Source organism: Passer domesticus, chromosome 6, assembly GCF_036417665.1.
Source record: "Passer domesticus isolate bPasDom1 chromosome 6, bPasDom1.hap1, whole genome shotgun sequence".
Lineage (NCBI taxonomy): Eukaryota > Metazoa > Chordata > Aves > Passeriformes > Passeridae > Passer > Passer domesticus.
This window is the reverse complement of record NC_087479.1, coordinates 3,171,694-3,188,895: the sequence shown is the minus strand read 5'-3', so window position 1 is coordinate 3,188,895 and position 17,202 is coordinate 3,171,694. Positions and strand designations below refer to the sequence as shown.

At 37.6% G+C, this 17,202-nt stretch overlaps 1 protein-coding gene across 1 annotated transcript in view; it reads left to right on the top strand.

Moving 5' to 3' along the window:
• NUDT14 (nudix hydrolase 14) overlaps nt 1-17,202 on the top strand; it is a 59,408-nt gene that overhangs the window by 12,064 nt on the left and 30,142 nt on the right. Inside the window, exon 2 of the mRNA XM_064422868.1 lies at nt 15,672-15,715. Coding sequence (XP_064278938.1) covers nt 15,672-15,715 — 44 coding nt within the window. The remainder of the gene's footprint in view (nt 1-15,671; nt 15,716-17,202) is intronic.

Genomic DNA, 17,202 nt, shown 5'->3' with positions numbered 1-17,202 from the left:
GCAAGCTGATAAAGTACAATATCCATGTTCAGATTTCAAAAATATTCAGTGTTGTAATTCCAATTTTAATTCGCAAGTTCCTTCTGGAGTAAACCAGCTACATCTATGCACGATTCTGACTCCAGATCTGATTCTGTGAAATGAAGAAAATTGTTTTTCCCAAGAGCCTAATATGTGATGACTCCAATTACTGGATTTTCTGCAAATGAAAAGGCTTAGAAACGGTATGTTTCACCAAAAAGTATGACATTATTTGAGTGAAATCTGTAAGATTTTCATGGTGTACGAGATCATTTAAATAGGGAGTAAGAATATTGAGTATCCAATCAACTACAAGAATTTGGTCACTTGATGTTACTGTTTTAAGGATTCTTTTAAATTATATTTGTCATTTTAGATGATGTTTTAATTAGCTGTAATGGTTATTTGTGAACTTAGAATAGATAGAGCATTTTGGTTTGCTGCATAAAAAGTTTCTAGACAATAAGTGGGTCTGGCCAGATACTGAGATCCTTGTCATGAATTTTTGTAACACTGTGAAATTCCAACCTTGCTGAATAAAATAGCATTTTAGCTAATCTCGTTGATGAGCTTGTTTCTATTGTTACATTGTTTCTATTCAGTCCTGGTTTAAGCAAATTTGAAAGCATTTTGAGTAACTTTTATTTTACTTAGTAGGTAAGTTGATTGGAGTAGCAGCAGTTCAGTGGTTTTTAACCAGAAATTATATATTCTGACAAACTGAGAGGGAAGCCAATATGGGGAAAAGTAAGGGAAAACAGTAAATGTATATATTGACGATAACATTATAAATAATAAGAAAAAAATGTAGGCTATGATGCTATATAGCTCTTGTATATATTCTTATCCAGAGCTGCTGAAATAAACTATCACTGTTGACTTTGTTTAGTTTGATTTTGGCTTCATTTTGGTTATTATTATGCCACTTAAACTTGTTGAGCTTTTAAAGCAGCAGGATTAGAAGAAAAATTGGCTTTCAAAAATCAAATCTTTTGGCATATCTGCTGTAGAATTTCATATGTGTGTCTGCACTTAGCACTATGCTTTCAGCATTGTACCATTTCTGACACTTAAAAATATTGGACAAAGGCGATTTCTGGCTTGCTTTGCAAAGTTGTGTTGCTCTTCAGAGTGACATTTCCATAGCACTGCAGTTTGTACAGCCTAAAATTTTATCTGTAACTCATCTGATTTGTAGTGTTCAGCTAAATTAAAAAACAATATGAGATTATTTCATGTAGTGATAGGAGAAGGGAAGAACGTCTTTATACAGACAGAAGGTAGATTTAGATTTTCCATTAGAAGGAAACTCTTGGCTGTGAGAGTGGTGGGGCACTGGCATGGGTTGCCCGGGGAAGTTGTGGGTGGATGCCCCTCCCTTGAAATGTTAAAGGCCAGATTGGATGGTGCTTTGAGCAACCTGGTCTGGTGAAAGGTGTCCTGGCCCATGGCAGAGGGTCTGGGAATTGATCTTGAAGGTCTCTTCCAGTCTAAACCATTCTGTGAATATTTGCCTCTTATTCAGTCTAACCAATCAGTAAGCATTAGTTTGGAAATTACTGCTATAATATTTTACAGGATAATTCCACCAAATCTGAAATAGTAATGTCTCCCTTGTTGTTTCTGTAAACCACCTTTACTTCTTGACAAGGAGAGGTGGTTGACCTGTCAGTCTGGAGAACCCTGTTTCTTTTTATCTCCTCACTTTCTCTTTGATCTGTCTAGTAGTTCAAATCTCTTGGCAGAAATCTGACAGGACTCATGGGAACATATGAGCCTCCCCTAGAGCATTGTGGGACACTCCACAGAGAAAGATTAATTTGTTAAAGTAATAATATGAATGTTAAGATTTAAGTGTACGAATTACGTTGGGAGGTGGGAGAGTAGAGATTTAATCACACCCAGGGGCTGAAAAAAGTCAGGGAAACTATTTCATTAAACGAAAAAATTGTCAGGATATTTACTTTTGAAGTATTTCTGAAAAAACCTAGATCAATGCCAGTTGGTGTTGTGTTTTCCCTCCCTCTGTCTGTACAGTCTTCTGCAGCCTGTAGGATAGAGCAGTGTCAGGCTTTCCAGTCCTGCACTAAGTGGGATGATAAACCACACCCAGCAGTTGTGCCTTGGGGAGAGGATGAAAGGAAGAAGAAACAACTGTCTGCAGTGGTATGTTATGTATACGTTTTAGTGAGGAAAATGTCTCTTGCTCTTGCAAGTGTGGAATTGCCTGTAGTAGTTGTGAATGTTAAATCTTCATTCTCAGACCAGCCCTGCTGACCCTGTGGGGTGAACTTGTGACCTTCATTCTTTGTCTAAGATTTAGGCTCTTCTCTATATGCTGAGTTTGTGCCATTGCATGCTCAGAATGAAGTCTTAGGGCTTAAAGTCTCTTGGTGTTCTACTGAAGGAGACAACAGAAGTGGCCAAGAAACTGTTTTGACATGCTCACAGTATTCAGTACTGCTGAGGAGACATGCTCAATATCCTGGGACCCTGTCTATGAACTTATTTAGAGGAAGTGGTAGCTTTGAGTTCCTGTGAGATTTGGTGCATAGGATGTGTCCTCCAGTGCTCTTACTTTTTCACAGCAGTGCTGCTCCTGGCTTTGTTCCCAACTTTACTGAGACTCAGGATGTCCCAAGTGCTGACCACTAACCTTGGTCAAGCTTGTTAATGCTGGATCTTTGTTGGCAGGTACCATCCAGGTGTGTAAGGCAAGGTGTACAGTTCATTGAGCTGCATTTTCTGCATTGACTTGAATGGTGCATCAGAAGTGTTTTGTCCTTTGTAAGTTATATATATGTATAAATTAATAGATTTGTGAATCATTTCAAAATCATACTCATGTGATCCGTGATACTGCTTTTCAGGTGCATTAGGAAAACCAAGTAACTTGGCAGTTAGGGATTAAAACATAATGGATTGTTTTCTGTGTTGTTTGGGGGGGTTTAAATCCAATTTTAATCATACAGCTGTTTATGGACAGGGTTTTTCTTGTCAACATTGTGCTTCAGGTGACACAGTCAGTAGTGGGGTTTTGGTTTTTTTTAAATTAGAGCAGTGTTCATCGACTGCATTGTTTTTGAATGCAGATTTATTATCTGTTTAAATGTGAAGTGGCCCAGTATTGTGGTAGAAGAGGGATAGTTTTATTTTCCTGCTGGCTCTTTGTCAGCCAGAAAAGATTTTAATCAGATCCTATATAAGTTGCCGTGGATTGTTAGCAAGACTAAAGAGGTAATGAGAAATATTAGACAATTGATGGTGGTGATTAGCCTTTGGCTGAAGTACCAGTGGCAACTTAAACTGTGGTTTTATGGTGTTGTCAGTGTTGTTTTCCTGAATGACATAGCAAAATTAATGATGAAAGGACAGTTTCTTTCCTTCCTCTCTTGGATGAGGGTCATGACCTAGGGGAGCAAAGATGAAGAAATTATGCTTGTAGGCGTAGTGGTTGCCTTGGGACTGATGATTTTAAGATTCATTTACTCCTTCTACCTACTATACTTGTGTTTGCTTTTCTCCCTGCTGTGCCTGCAGAGATGAGGTGAAAGCCCTAAATCCCAGCAAAACTAGGGGCGTGACTCTCTCTCTGAGCCAGAGATCCTAGGTGAGGCTGTGCTGTACCAGTAACTGACCAGGGAATCATGAGTTGTGGACCAAAGCAGTGTTTGCCCTGTGTGCAGCATTTGGAGAATCCTCTTCCTAAGGGTTTGAAAGGTTATTTTGACTGATGAGTGCACAGGATGAGTATAGGAAGGAGATCAAGAATATTCAGTGAGAATTCTCATCAACTGTGGGGTCTCGAACTTGCAATGGGTACTTTATATTGAATTTCGCTCTGCCTTGAAACAGCTACAACATACAGACATGATTGATCTAGGTATGTTATGATGAGTGCAGAATTATTGCCCCTGCCTGTCATTAAATATCACTAGTCTGAAATTTCAGTCAGGCCCTTTATCTTGGTAACTCGTCAAAAGGAGCAGCTGCCAGTGGACAAGAAAAGATGAAAACAGGTTTCATGGAAATGTTTTTAATTCTTTTGGTCTCTCTTAAAAAAAACCAAAAAAAACCCAAAAAAAACCCGAACTTTTTTTTTTCCTCATAGTTATATGTGTCTAAGTAAAATTTAGAAGTTTGGAAAATGTTGTCTTTAGTACCTTAGGAGTTTAAGTGCCATTTTCCAAAGGAATTTTCAGGAATTGGTCTCACTTACTTTCAGAAACGCTCCATCAGGTAGTAGAGCAGAAATAATTCTGTAATCCTAGACAAATGTTGCAGTGTAAGTCCCACTACAGAAATTACATTATTCAATAAAGATGTTTAGATGCAACTGGGGGGTTCTGGTTTTTGGCTGAAAATGCAGTGGTCCACAGTAAAGTCTAAATTAAATTCTTCCGTGTTTCTAGTGAAGAGCTTAAAGGTGAAGGTTGTTGAATGCTAAAAAGTGCTTTCGTAGATCTCATCTTTTGGAGTTATTAAAGAATTATTATAAATTTGGAGTGGGGCTGTGAACCCATGTCTGTGTTCCCCAGATTAATTTATTACTGAACTACAAAGGCTGTGCTTGTTTGTTTGTTTGTTTGTTTCCAACTGCAACAATATGCAACAATTTATACAAATAAGGAAAACTCCAGAAAACGTACTGAGGCACAGAACACCCGGGAGTTCTCAGCAGCCTTTGGCTGAGGTATTTCCCTGGCTTTTATTCTCTGAGCTGGAGGCAGCAGATGTACATCCTGGACCTATGTTTCTCAGCCTCCTATTGTAGTTATTGCAAATTGTGTGGGATATTTTCTTAAACAGTAACAGAAGAATATTGGTAAAAGATTAGAGAAAAGGCCTTTGGTGGGGAGGTTTTCAGCAAGTATGGGTACAAGTGTGAGATGTGTAATACATCTGTTTGAAAGTGCAGCACTTATTTACAGTAAAGTATTTTGCCGTCACATCATTTGAATGCACTTTCCAAATTATATTATCTCTGTTAAAACTTCTTTTGTTATTAGGAATATTTTTCTTATCTACATCCAGTCAAAGTTAAAAGTTTTATGTTTTCCTATAGTGTTCTAGAAAAAATAGTGTAAGTAATTTTGGAAATATGGAAGGCGCGTGTTCCTTTATCCCTGCAAAATAAGAAAGTGTGTTATAAACTTCAAAGAGAAAACACAGTTTAGTGAAAATGGCAAAATACATGCAGCAAAATTTAGTAATATAAAAGGAATTTATGTAAAAGAACCGTTGAATATTGACTTTAAATTTTATCAGTTGCATACAATGAGAGAGGAATCTGAAGACTCTACCTGTTAGCAATTGGTTTCTTTGTACAGAATTGGATTTAACTTAATACTAGGAAATCCCCATCTGTATCTCAGCTTATAACTTTAAATTATATGCTGACTTGGCAGTAAAATGATATGAGAAAAGTCATAAATTTGACCTTTGTGCATATTGTGTTTCTCAATGTCCTTATTCTTTGTAGTATAGGTTTCAGTGTACTGCTGTGGATTTGCCTTGGAATAAAGTGTGTTTGATCCATACATGCAATTGTTCCTGATAATTGTGTATATTAAAAACAGAAAAACAAGGTGAGAAAGGAGATTTGATTGTATTTAATGTACTTATATATGCTTAATTCTCATGTTTTATAAATTTCATTCAAAGGTAAGTGATCTTAATGATAGCTGAATGCCAAGGTAAACTGCAACAACTCCATTGTTGAAAAGTACACACAAAAAAACAAACTGTGACCTGAAAAGTAAACTTCCAGAGGATTATAGGAGAAAGTTTACTTACACATCAGGTATCTTAGTTGTAATTGTTCTGGCAGTTGATGTACATAAAATGAACAAAGTGGCTTGGCCCAGTATTGCATTAACAGTTGAATAAATTAATGCATTCTCCATTGTTTATTTTACCTCCCAAAGTGTGAAAAAATTGCACCTTTGAACAGTAAACTCTATTGCTATAACCATCTGTTTGCAGTTTCATTACATACTCCTACCAGAATAACCTTCTCTTTGAAGAGAAAATTGATATGGGTTGTAAAAATTACGGTCTCTGACCTTAGGTTTTATGTCCCTTGAGGTATCCCTGGTGTGGTCTCCACTGGTAGATGTTAAGGTTTCCTCAAGAAGTACCTTTATGTCTTCCAGCTAATTTCAGATAAGAAGCCCACGCATCAAAGAGTTGGCTGTCACACAGAGCTGAGCACTTCAGTCTCTTGTTCAAGCCTTAAAATGAGCTGAGTGAGACCCCAGCAACTTCATCCTGCCCTGCCCAGAACTGCTGGACATCTGGCATGATGCCCTTTAGTGTAAAGGATGTTTTGTCTGCATGGACTTCACTAGCTCAGCCTTACTTCTGAAACTGTTCCTATTGTCAATTAAAGCCAATTAGCAGCAGTAGTATTTAGCTTCAGGTAGAATGTTCACTTTTAATTCTTTTAAAATATCATCAGTTTGTGTATTTCTGAATGCATAGTCTACAAAGGCACTAAACTGAGTAGCTTCCAACTGAAATACTTGAATAGGGAAGTGAAAAACTGAAAAATGCCATTATTTGTAATAATGATGCTTTTAAAATAAACACTCCGGATAGTTTAGTAATGAAATATTACAAGCTTTGTTTAAAAAGCAAACACTCCCCCCCCTTCCTCTTGAGCTTAAACAGTGGCTTGTTTAAAAAACCCAGTAAAATTCCATAACACTTAAACTCTTTTGAAGTAGTTTTTCAACATCAGCAAGTAATTCTGCAAATTGCTTTTGAAGATGAGGCTTCATTTACTCCAGCGTGTGCAGTCTGATGGAGTGGATTAGTGGGTGTGGACTGAAATGGTAATTTAGGCTTTTTTGTGTGCATGTGTCTCTGTAGAACACTCCCTATCACACACATCTCTGTCCTCCTGGAGTAGTTGTAAGTGGACCAAGGCTGTTCTGCTTAATAGTCTCTGCTGAAGACTTGCAATCTGTATCATGGCATTGCATTCATGTTGACTACTAGTTTTTATTATTAATTTTTACTTTCATTTTACTAAATAATTTTTTCATCAGGTTTTTTTTCTAGAGAAAAAAAAAGAACATTTTTTTGATTAGGTGAGTTCGCAGAACCCGCCCAAACAAATATCACTGGTGGAGTAAGGGTAGAGTAAAGATGTGCATGCAGGTGGAGTAGGAAAAGGGACAGCCTGGTTTTTGTTTGATTTACACTGTTTTGGGACTGCACCCCAGGAGAGGATGACTTCAACTTTGCACTTGAATTAGTTGTTATGTAATAAGAGAGCCCAGCATACGACAGTTCCCTAATACTGATGTGTACATTCAAGAGGGGAAAAAAGGTCACTCAACTAATGCAAATTGAAATGATTTTATTGATTTTACTTTTTTGTAACTGAGTTGCATGGTTTTATACTAGCTGAAACTGCTTCCTTTGATTTTGAAAGATAATAAGGATAATGTAGAACTTTCTATGAAGTCTGTAATTATATAAAAAGAAGACAGCATTCTCCCTGCTTGCTACAAATCAAACCTTTCAAGTAGACAAAAAAATTATGATAAGTCATTATTTCAAACATATTTCAGATGCAAAGTAGTCTATTTAAGACAAGGTTTTTCTTTTAGATGAAAAAGTTGAATATTAAATGTCCTTGAATTTTTGACTATTCATTTGCACTTTTTTTTTTTTTAATGGATGAAGATTTTTAGATACAGCATGGCAGTTCTTTAGCTTCTGTATACAAAAGTACACCCCACTGACTCATTAATCCAATGAAAATATTCAACAGGAAGCAATAAAGCTTTTAAAGTGTATTGAATAGGTATTTTATTGTCATTTGGAAAACTTCAGGAGTCCAAACTTGCTTTAGCTGTCTGTCTCGGTTTGATTTCTGTTCTTCATACAGGTTTCACAGCATTGTGATGACTACCAATGCTTTATTTCTTAAAAAAATTCCAGACCTTGTATTTTGAGGGTGATTTTTTTTAAATTCACGTAATTTTTGTATATGCTGAAAATTCTATGAAAAATGTTCAGACAATGCAAGGTGATGTGGTGACTAATTGTCTCTGATAGCAAAGTGAAAAGAATAAAGGCCTGAGTTTGTCCTGGAAGTGCAGTTTCTGTGGGCACATCATTGTGGGTACTGAAAACATTTTGTATTGATTCTATAGAACAGACTTCCAGCATTAATAACTGAGCTGACAAGAAATTGTTTACATTAGGTTATCAATGCTCATATGTTGCCACTGAGAACCACTATAGATGTGACATCAGGTTCCATTAGGCTGAAAAAAGAAACGTAACAAGGAAGCCTCAACTGATAGCAGCACTTCTTCACTTCAGTAGTGAGGGGGGAAAGGAGGGGAAAGGTTCATTTGCAGAGGGATGAGGACATGACTTTTATGGCTTTACCATAGGGGAAACCCACTCTGCTTAGCCCAGGATCTGGGACTTGAGAAGCAGCAACTGACACACATCTTTCCTGATGTAGAACCATATCTTTTATAAACCAAAAAGTTTGGAATTCCTGAGTTGCTTTTATTGCAAATTTATCTCTTGGCAGCTTTTACTGGTCATAAAAATGTGAATATGGCTGGAAAGCATTAAGCTGAGACACTTAAGGAAGTAAAGGTGGCAGGAGCTGGCTGTGTTGGTGCAGACTTTTGTCTTCATGAGTCAGTTACTTGACTGCTCATGTGGATTAATCTGACAAGAACCCATCTAATAAAATGATAAGTTCGGTGTTCTCTTGCTATGAAGATCTGGGCAACAAGTAGATACTTCCACAGGAGAATGCATGGTGAATTTCCAGATAGAGGCATTGCTTTACACATTGATACTAAACTGTGTGAATACGTTCATAGAAGATTGGTTGAATGTGAAAATAACTGCAATAGAAAAACAAGTTTTACACTTTTGGAAAGTGTAAAACCTTTCAAAATTCTTTTTGAGAGCAGAAAAAAAGCAAAAAATTGATTATTTCTCTAGGGAGTTTTACTGCTTTGGTCCATGTAAATCATTAAACAGGGACCTCACTCTTGCTTGACTTTGCTGACTCTGGTTTAAGACCGTTATTTGCCAATTGATTCTCTTACCTGTTTTTCTGCACCTATAATATAATTATTTTATTACATGAAGAATGCTCATTATCCCTTTGCATTAAGGATGTTAACTGCTTCTGTGTCTTAGGAGTGTGGAAACAAAGTAAATGGAGCAATGAGGACAGAGGTTTTTTTAATGTTATAATTGCTTCAACTTCTCCAGTTGGATTTTTTTTTTTTTTTTTTTTTTTTTTTTCCACAAATATGGAACATTTACTTCTTGGGTGACTGCTTTAAACCCAATCCAAATGGTAGAGACTGGGGGATCATGACTTGTTTGTCATTTTAACCCTCATAACTAGTGCATGTAGCTTATCTAAATCATTATGTGTTTGTCTTAACTGCCTCTGTTTGTTTACATCAACTTTTGTCTGGGCTCTAACTGAATTGTAAGATCATTGAACAGGAACTGTTCCCACTATATGTCTTTAGTGCCTTTCACAATGGGTCGCCAAACCTCATGTTGTCTCTCCTGTAATGTAAACAGAAAGAAGTTAATCATTGTCATGGACAGATTTCTTTTCTTTCTCGTTTGGTGCTATATGTGATGGTAATTTGCTTATTTAGGACATGTTTTGGACATACATCTCCTGCATTAGAAGTGATCTGCTTGTATGGCCTGTTACCTTTCTCTTCAAAAATATGTAATACAAGGTACGAAACCTTTTCACTGAGGTAGTTTTGGTGTAACTTTACAGTTCTTGGCCACTTGGAGTTTCTCTGCCCAAGCAGAAGTCTGTGGATAAACGTGGGAGATGACATAAGGCAGTGCCTTTAATTTGGTCACTTTTACAATTTTTAGATACTTGCATAAGGCAAGTAATATAGAAGAAGTGTTAAGTAGGTTTGAGGTAAAGATAATTTCTCCTTCACTTGTGTATTGTCTGTCCAGACCTCATTTCAAGGAGTCATTAAATAAGTGAGGATCAAAGTTTTGTTGAATAAAACTCCCAAAAGAGCAACTACAGGAAATCTGTTACTGTAAACCTGTATGTGGAGGATTTATTTCATACACCCTTGTGTAATGTTGTGAAAAAAATATTACACAAAGGAATTAGAGCAGTTTTGTGAGTGTTTTTTCACTTGTTACACCAACCTGTTTTCAGCTTACTCTCCAGAATAAAACTTCTAACAAAATCTAAGAAGAATAAGCCTTTAATTGCACATGTTTAAAACATACATGTAATGCAGTTTGTCTGCAGCTGTTTCAGAAGCTGTCAGTTAATTCTTTTATACATAAGCAAGGCAGACCTCTCTCTGTGTAGCTGCAGGCCTTGAGCACTGCTTCGTTGAGATGAGGCAGATCAGAGAAGATCAGGGCCAGAAAAACCTCAGCCTTTTTCCCAGGTAGCCAGCTATGACATAGTGCTTCTCTATTATGAGAAATAGTGAATATTTTTTTCACATTCACCATCTCTGTGTGATTCATGGTTTTACAGACTTCTGCTGTGGCAGCCCTTAGTGTGGCACTGTACCAAGTTTACCGTAAGCTGCATGCCATGGACTGCAGCATCCCTGTCCTTTCTCTTCCTCACCTTGAAACTCAGTAGCATCTTAAAACTGGAGTACCACGGCTCTAATTCAGTTAAATTACTTACGAAAAGGATCTCATTCTTTGGGAAGATTCTTGGAATGATCCTTGAGGAAAGGCCTACACCTCTCTCTCTAAAATTGTGTTTAAGTACTTATTCCTTCAATTTGAAAAAGCTGCATCTGCAGAGAAATTGTGAGTCTCTGGAGAGCTGTACACCACAGCAAGACTGAAAGGATTGGTTTGTTTGGGTTGAAGGTATTTTGAAAGCCCAGCATGGTATCAGTCTAACAGTGGTGAGCATTGGTACCTGTGCTGATGCATAACCTCATGTAAGAGCTGCTTCAAGAGCTGGTTCTTCTCAGGTGGCAGACAGTGCATGGGCACTGCCCTCAGGGAAAAGGAGGAGGAAGGCATTGAAGCTGCCCCAAGTGAAGAGTAGAAACTTCCAGTGACTTGTGTCAGAGCATGTCCAGGGTCTGTCACATGTGGAGCATACCCAGTATCGCCCTACAGTCAGTACCACTGAATGTTTCTTTCTGCATCATTAGCACAGCAAGTCCTTTCTTTCCTCTTTAGTGGCCTGCCTGGGCTAAGTCTTAGGCAAGTTCCTCTAGCAAGCAAGAGTTATCCTTTAGGCATTCTGGCAGTGATTTGACCTTGCTGCTCAGATATTTTATCGCCTCAGGTGGTGGACAAAAGCAAAGGACAGCAATATCCCTGGCACAGTGATTCTTAAAGCATTTTAGGTAGAGGGCATGTGGTAAAAAGAGTGGTATTTTGATGGGCTGCAGACAAGTCCAACTTACCCATTACAGATAGTGTGAAGAGACTCCTGCCTGTTATTATGGCACTGACCTGCTGCAGGAAGAGTCTGAAGAAAATTATTTCAAGGATGGTAGCAGGACAGAGAACATGAAGATCGAGAATGGTAGCAGGACAGAGAATGTGAATATCAAGGATGGGTGATATAAACAGCTCTGCACAGGTAGGAGTCACATCTGCTAAACTTGCAGCCACTGTCAACACTTGTCTAGCAGAGAGCACTTGGCAGTGCTTGGTTGTCCTGCAATCACCTGAACCAGAAGGCAGTGAGTCTCCTTGTGCAGACTGTCAAGCTGGGAGCGAGCTGCTGTTCATTCTGATTAACTTAGCAATGCCATTACCAAGTCAGTCTTACAGACAATATGGTCTTGTGACACACTTTGCAAACTCAGGTAGCGCTGAAATGGCTGTTTGTGCTTGCTTTCTAGAGTTGAGGGAGAGGTGTGTTTTATTTGGGGGCCTTTTAGAGGCACTGTCTTTTGCCAGCCTTTGGTGCCTTTTGCCAGACTTGGAAGAGTGTTCTGGGGAAGCATTGCTGTGTGCTTTCTCTGTTCTTAAATTTTAGAGACAGGTTGCCAGGCAAGATGGACATCTCGTCTGACCTGGTATGGCTTTCTTATGCAATTAGTACTTATGTAAGTGATCTGTCTTCTGTGTAATGTGAAACGAGGTTGTCTCACATGCTGCCTCTCCTGGAATACAGCTTTATTAATTTACACATACTATATGCACTAGTTGACTGTTGCAACATCACAGAACCTGATCACTGAGCACAGAACTAGAGTGTGATTACTTTGTGATTAAAGATTTACTAAATCGATTATGTGTTACACGAGGTTGTTGCAGTATCAGAACTGCTATTCTGAACAGATTAAAACTAGTGTAAAATATTTCTGACATATTTATCTTTATAAACATCACAGGACACATTTCCTGTTTGAAGAATAATTTTTAAAATCTTTCTCAAATGTTATGAAATAATTCTTTCTCCTTCCTGTCATCAATGTTTATAATCTGTTATACTCAGTTCTCACTGCATTGAGAGATACTGTGATTGTACCTTATTAGACACTGGAGAATAAACTACTTGTAATAATGCAATTACGTATGCCTATTAAAATGAAAAATGTTAAGGGTTTGAGAGAGCCTTTGTGTTTCACAAAGATACTTCTCTTTTTCAGAAATGATGTTGACCACTGATACCTTTAATATTTCAGCTGTCTGTAACTGTGGTGATAGCAGAGCTGTGTCAAAGACCAGGATATATAGAGTGGAACAGTTTAACAAATAATCATAGCCACTTGGCTGTTAAAAGCATGAATCTTGATCAGTTCAGCAATACTTTTGTCCCAAAGATAAGATAGAGATACTACATGGAGCTTGATATAGTTGGTTAGAAGCTGGCTGGAATTAATGTTCTGTAAAGTATGTAAAGCAGCATAAGAACCATTGGTAACTGTTTACATGCTATTAATAATTAGCAACCTTCCTACCAGTCTGTTAGGAAAGAACCAGGCATTGGGTACAATAGAAACTCAACTCCATTCGGTTGGGTTCAAATTACATCTGACTTCGACAATAGGGCATGAATGGGGCTCATTTGAGTTTCTGCCACTGTAAACAAAGAGATGTTGGAATGTTTCATTTGTTTATTGATTTATTTATTTGGACAGGTGCAACTTGATCATATGTAAATATTTTTTAATTCAAATATAGGCAAAAAATCTCTTAGTAAGCATTGTCCAGTCAGAGTATGTGATACTAACTGATGTCTTGACTCAAAATAATTTAGCCTGTAGCTGGTTTTGAATTTGGGTCTTAGACTAATGAAATTATGTTCTAGAGAAAGTGCTTTACCTGGGCATAGAAAATGCAGATTTTATTTTCTGATTAATTTCTTTTTATGTAGTGAGTTCCTTCTTTTACTTTCTGCTAAAAATCATGTGTACGTCTGTGAGGTAGGCTCTGCTAATGGTAACAGGGCTCATCCTTGGGAAGAGGTCATTCAGTTCTGATGGATCCCATCTGTATGGGGATGATTCTCTAGGGTGTAATTTTCCTCAGCTATTTGAAACCCTCTCGTAAGTGCTCCAAAGCAATCAGGTTCTATAATTTGCAAAATGATGGCAAGAGGAAAGAGCTACAAAGGTTGTTGGTGGGATTGCGTGTTAGAATCCAGTATCACAGGACTAATAGTCTAAATTAATGCAAGGAGAGACTTAATTCAGGGGGTTTTTTGGCATCTCCAGCAGCTGGACACCCACACTTCTCCAAAGTGGACACTACAAAGTGAGAATGGATGATGGTAGCACCAACTTATGATTTGGGGCAGGGGAAGGTTGAAACTAGAGAAACAATATGAAGTTACATGCAGAGGACATTACCCTTGGTACAAAGTTTTCCAGTTCTTTTGTGTTAAATGGAAAATTGCTCAGCAATCTGGTAACAAATCCCACAAATACAGGTAGAAACAAACCTACAGAAAGATTGAGCTGACCTTGCACATTTAATACCTTAAATTATCTTACCATACAACACAGCCCATGTTGCAGCTGTGTATTTTATCATAGTCCTATCAAAGTTGTTCCTCTGTCTGTCAGCAGGTGGAATGAATTGGATATACACTCAGATTTGGAAGCAATGGCTTTAGTATTTCAGTTCACAGTAAGAATTTGCTGTCTTTATTTCCCTTTCAACATTACACTGCATTTAAACAACGACAGGACTTCTCCTGTAATGCACACGTTGGATTCCTGTCAGTGCTAACAGAAGGTATGTGCACACACCAATGGAAGCACGGATTAGAGTTTCTCTTGAGGTGAACAACTGTTTATAATTAGAGTTGTGGGAATGAAGGAAAACCCAGCTAGCAAGCAAACAGCCCCTCTTCCAAAAAGCTTGGTAAACTCATAAAGCTCAGGGGCTTAATCTCTGAACCAGAGTGCTTGTTATCTAATCCCCACCAGCTGTTGTGTACTTGGTAGCCATGACATCTGTAATAGAGCTGAAGGGCCTGTCTGTATTGGTTGGCACCTTTACCCACCAACTGAACTTGATTCTTCTCTCATTGCTCACATTTACCTGCTTTAAATCATTAACCAGTTGCTCAGGGTTTGATCATCCATTTAACCATACTTTATAATAGAAGTCAAGTGCTGCTTTTCACATTAAGCATATTTTAGGTATGTAGGTCTTCAGCAGGTCTCGTTTTTGTGTTGCTTATAAGAAAAAGGTATCAACCACAAGAATTTCCTCTGGCTTCATACTGATTCCGAACACAGACTTAAAACTGACCTGGGAGTGAAAATCCTTGAGTTGTATTTGAGCTGAAAAACACTGTCACACTTCCAGTAAACAGAATAAAGAATTATATGCATCTCCATTCACTGATGTGTATGAATTGCTATACAAGGTATACAATAACTATATAAAGTATAATATAAATGTAAGCAAGGTATATGTGTTCATTATAATTGTGAAAGAACACTTGTTTTCAGAGATCACTGTCAGCTGTAGTGGATATTGTTCCTTTTAAGCTGGCAGAGGACAGGAATTGGCCCATCTTGAGAAAATCAGCCATTTAATGTCTCCCAGCTCTTGAGTGAGTGCTGTGATTTCAAGCCTGCTGTGAGACAGTGCCCTCAGCACCACCAGCAGTGCAGAGGAGCAGCTGCTGTGTAGAATGGAGTGTGACACCCTTCATGTTAGGTGTGGATAAAACTCTTATTTTGGATCTTGTAAGGGGTTAGAGGGAAGGTGTCCTGTTCCTGGATCCCACATGGGTTTAGTTAGGAGGTAAGTGCTGAGCTGTTCTCCAGGTAAGAGCATTTCTGGACATGGAAGAACATACCTGTGGGTTATCCTCCTGGTTAAAACAGAGCTGTTTATGGCTTGCTGGCGCTGTGAATGGTTAAATTGAGCAGCTGAAGTTGGTGCTGTGGCCAAAACTGGGCCTGAAGGCTGCAATGAATGTCTGCTAGCTGTCATCATATTCTTGTGGGTCTAAGATTTTGAACTGTCCTGAGACAGTTCTCAGTGTTTGCAATACTAACTGTCAGAATCCAGACTACTGGCCTCATAAATAAAACTAACTGTACTGAGTTTTCAAAGAAATGCCTCATAAGTTTTGTTAAATTTCATTATAGTAATTTTTCAGTTGGAGTTAAATTGATTGATTTTAATTTTTTCCCCTCCAGAATGGCACTAAGAAGTTCTGGGATTTTATGAGGACACATGACAGGTAACGATGGCATCTCATTATTTCCAATTGTCTTCATGTTGTATTTCATAATGTATTCTCTTTCATTGGTCAAGTGTTACTGATATTTTCTTTCCTCCAATTACCTCTTCAATTCTCACTTCTTGTCTAATACTTGCAGGTGGTTCTCTACTGTTTAAGATTGAATTAGCAGAAATTTAAAAATCTCCTTGTGGTTTATTATGTTTTGTCTGTGCTTGACTGTTCCAATATTAGAGTTTTAACACATAACTGTACATTAACACATTATTGTACACATTATTTACACATTAAATTATTAACACATTATTGTACATTTTAATGGTTAAAATCAGACATAAAATGGCTGATTTTCTCAAGATGGGCCAATTCCTGTCCTCTGGATGTTTGGATTGTATGAAATCCTCTTTTTGAGTGGGAATTTATTACTTGGAGGAAGGAGTTTCTTCAATCTTTCCAAATGTATTTCTCTGATCAGAGGAGAAAAGCAATTAACTCCTGACTTCAAAGATCAGTTCATACAAGATTATTACAAATAAGGTGTATATAAAACAGACCAAGTCTCAGTGTTATTAAAAACTAAAATATTTATATGTCTTTGAAAAAGTATTAATATTTCATCTGTTTGCTGAAAATTCAGGGACTAGAAGATAAAAATAAAAAGCAAGGGTAACAACTTTTTCCAAGAAAAAGCTTTTCTAAATCTATTAAATGTAAAAAATGTAGCAAAACATTAAAATAAATTGTATCATCACCAGAACCACATCAAGAGATGTGTTTTTTGTCTGCTTTAAATAACTCAAATCAATTGCATTTTGGGAAATCCTTCTCTGTTGGAGCTCTCTGAGTCCTTACATGAGTCTTTTTGTGGCATGAGTCTTTACATGCATGTGGGTGCCTGGGAGGGATATAAAATTCTGGCAACACTTTTTATCTATATAAAATTATGAGGGTAAAATTTTCAGGAGAATTGGGTAAGTATTAGTTGGATTAAAAATGCCCGTACTGCTTGAGAATGAGGACAGAAAAGGGAGTGATATTTCAATACTGAACTTCACACTTGCTTTTGGAATTTGCCTGGAAGACAGTTCTGTCTTTGCACTTTGTCTGTCCATATGGGCATGTGCCTGAATTTATGATGGCAGATACAAAGGCTGAAATGATAATTGATTGCTGGAAATTTAATATATTCCCATTCAAGCAAGTGAATCCAGCCTCAAGTCACAGTGCTGAGAACATGACTTCCAGATGAATTTATATGACTATTTTTGTTTAAACTTCAGTTTATCACTCTGTGATAATGTGTGAATATATGCAACTAACTGAGTGGGGTAAGTATTAAAGGATCAGTTTTCCCTGAACTTCTTGGGAACAGTATTTCTGAAGGACTTTTGTGGACATTTTTAAAATAGTTGAGAACATAACTTTATAAAAAGGCTACGGCCACATGTCATGCCAGTCATCTCTGGTCACATAACATTTGTTAGCTT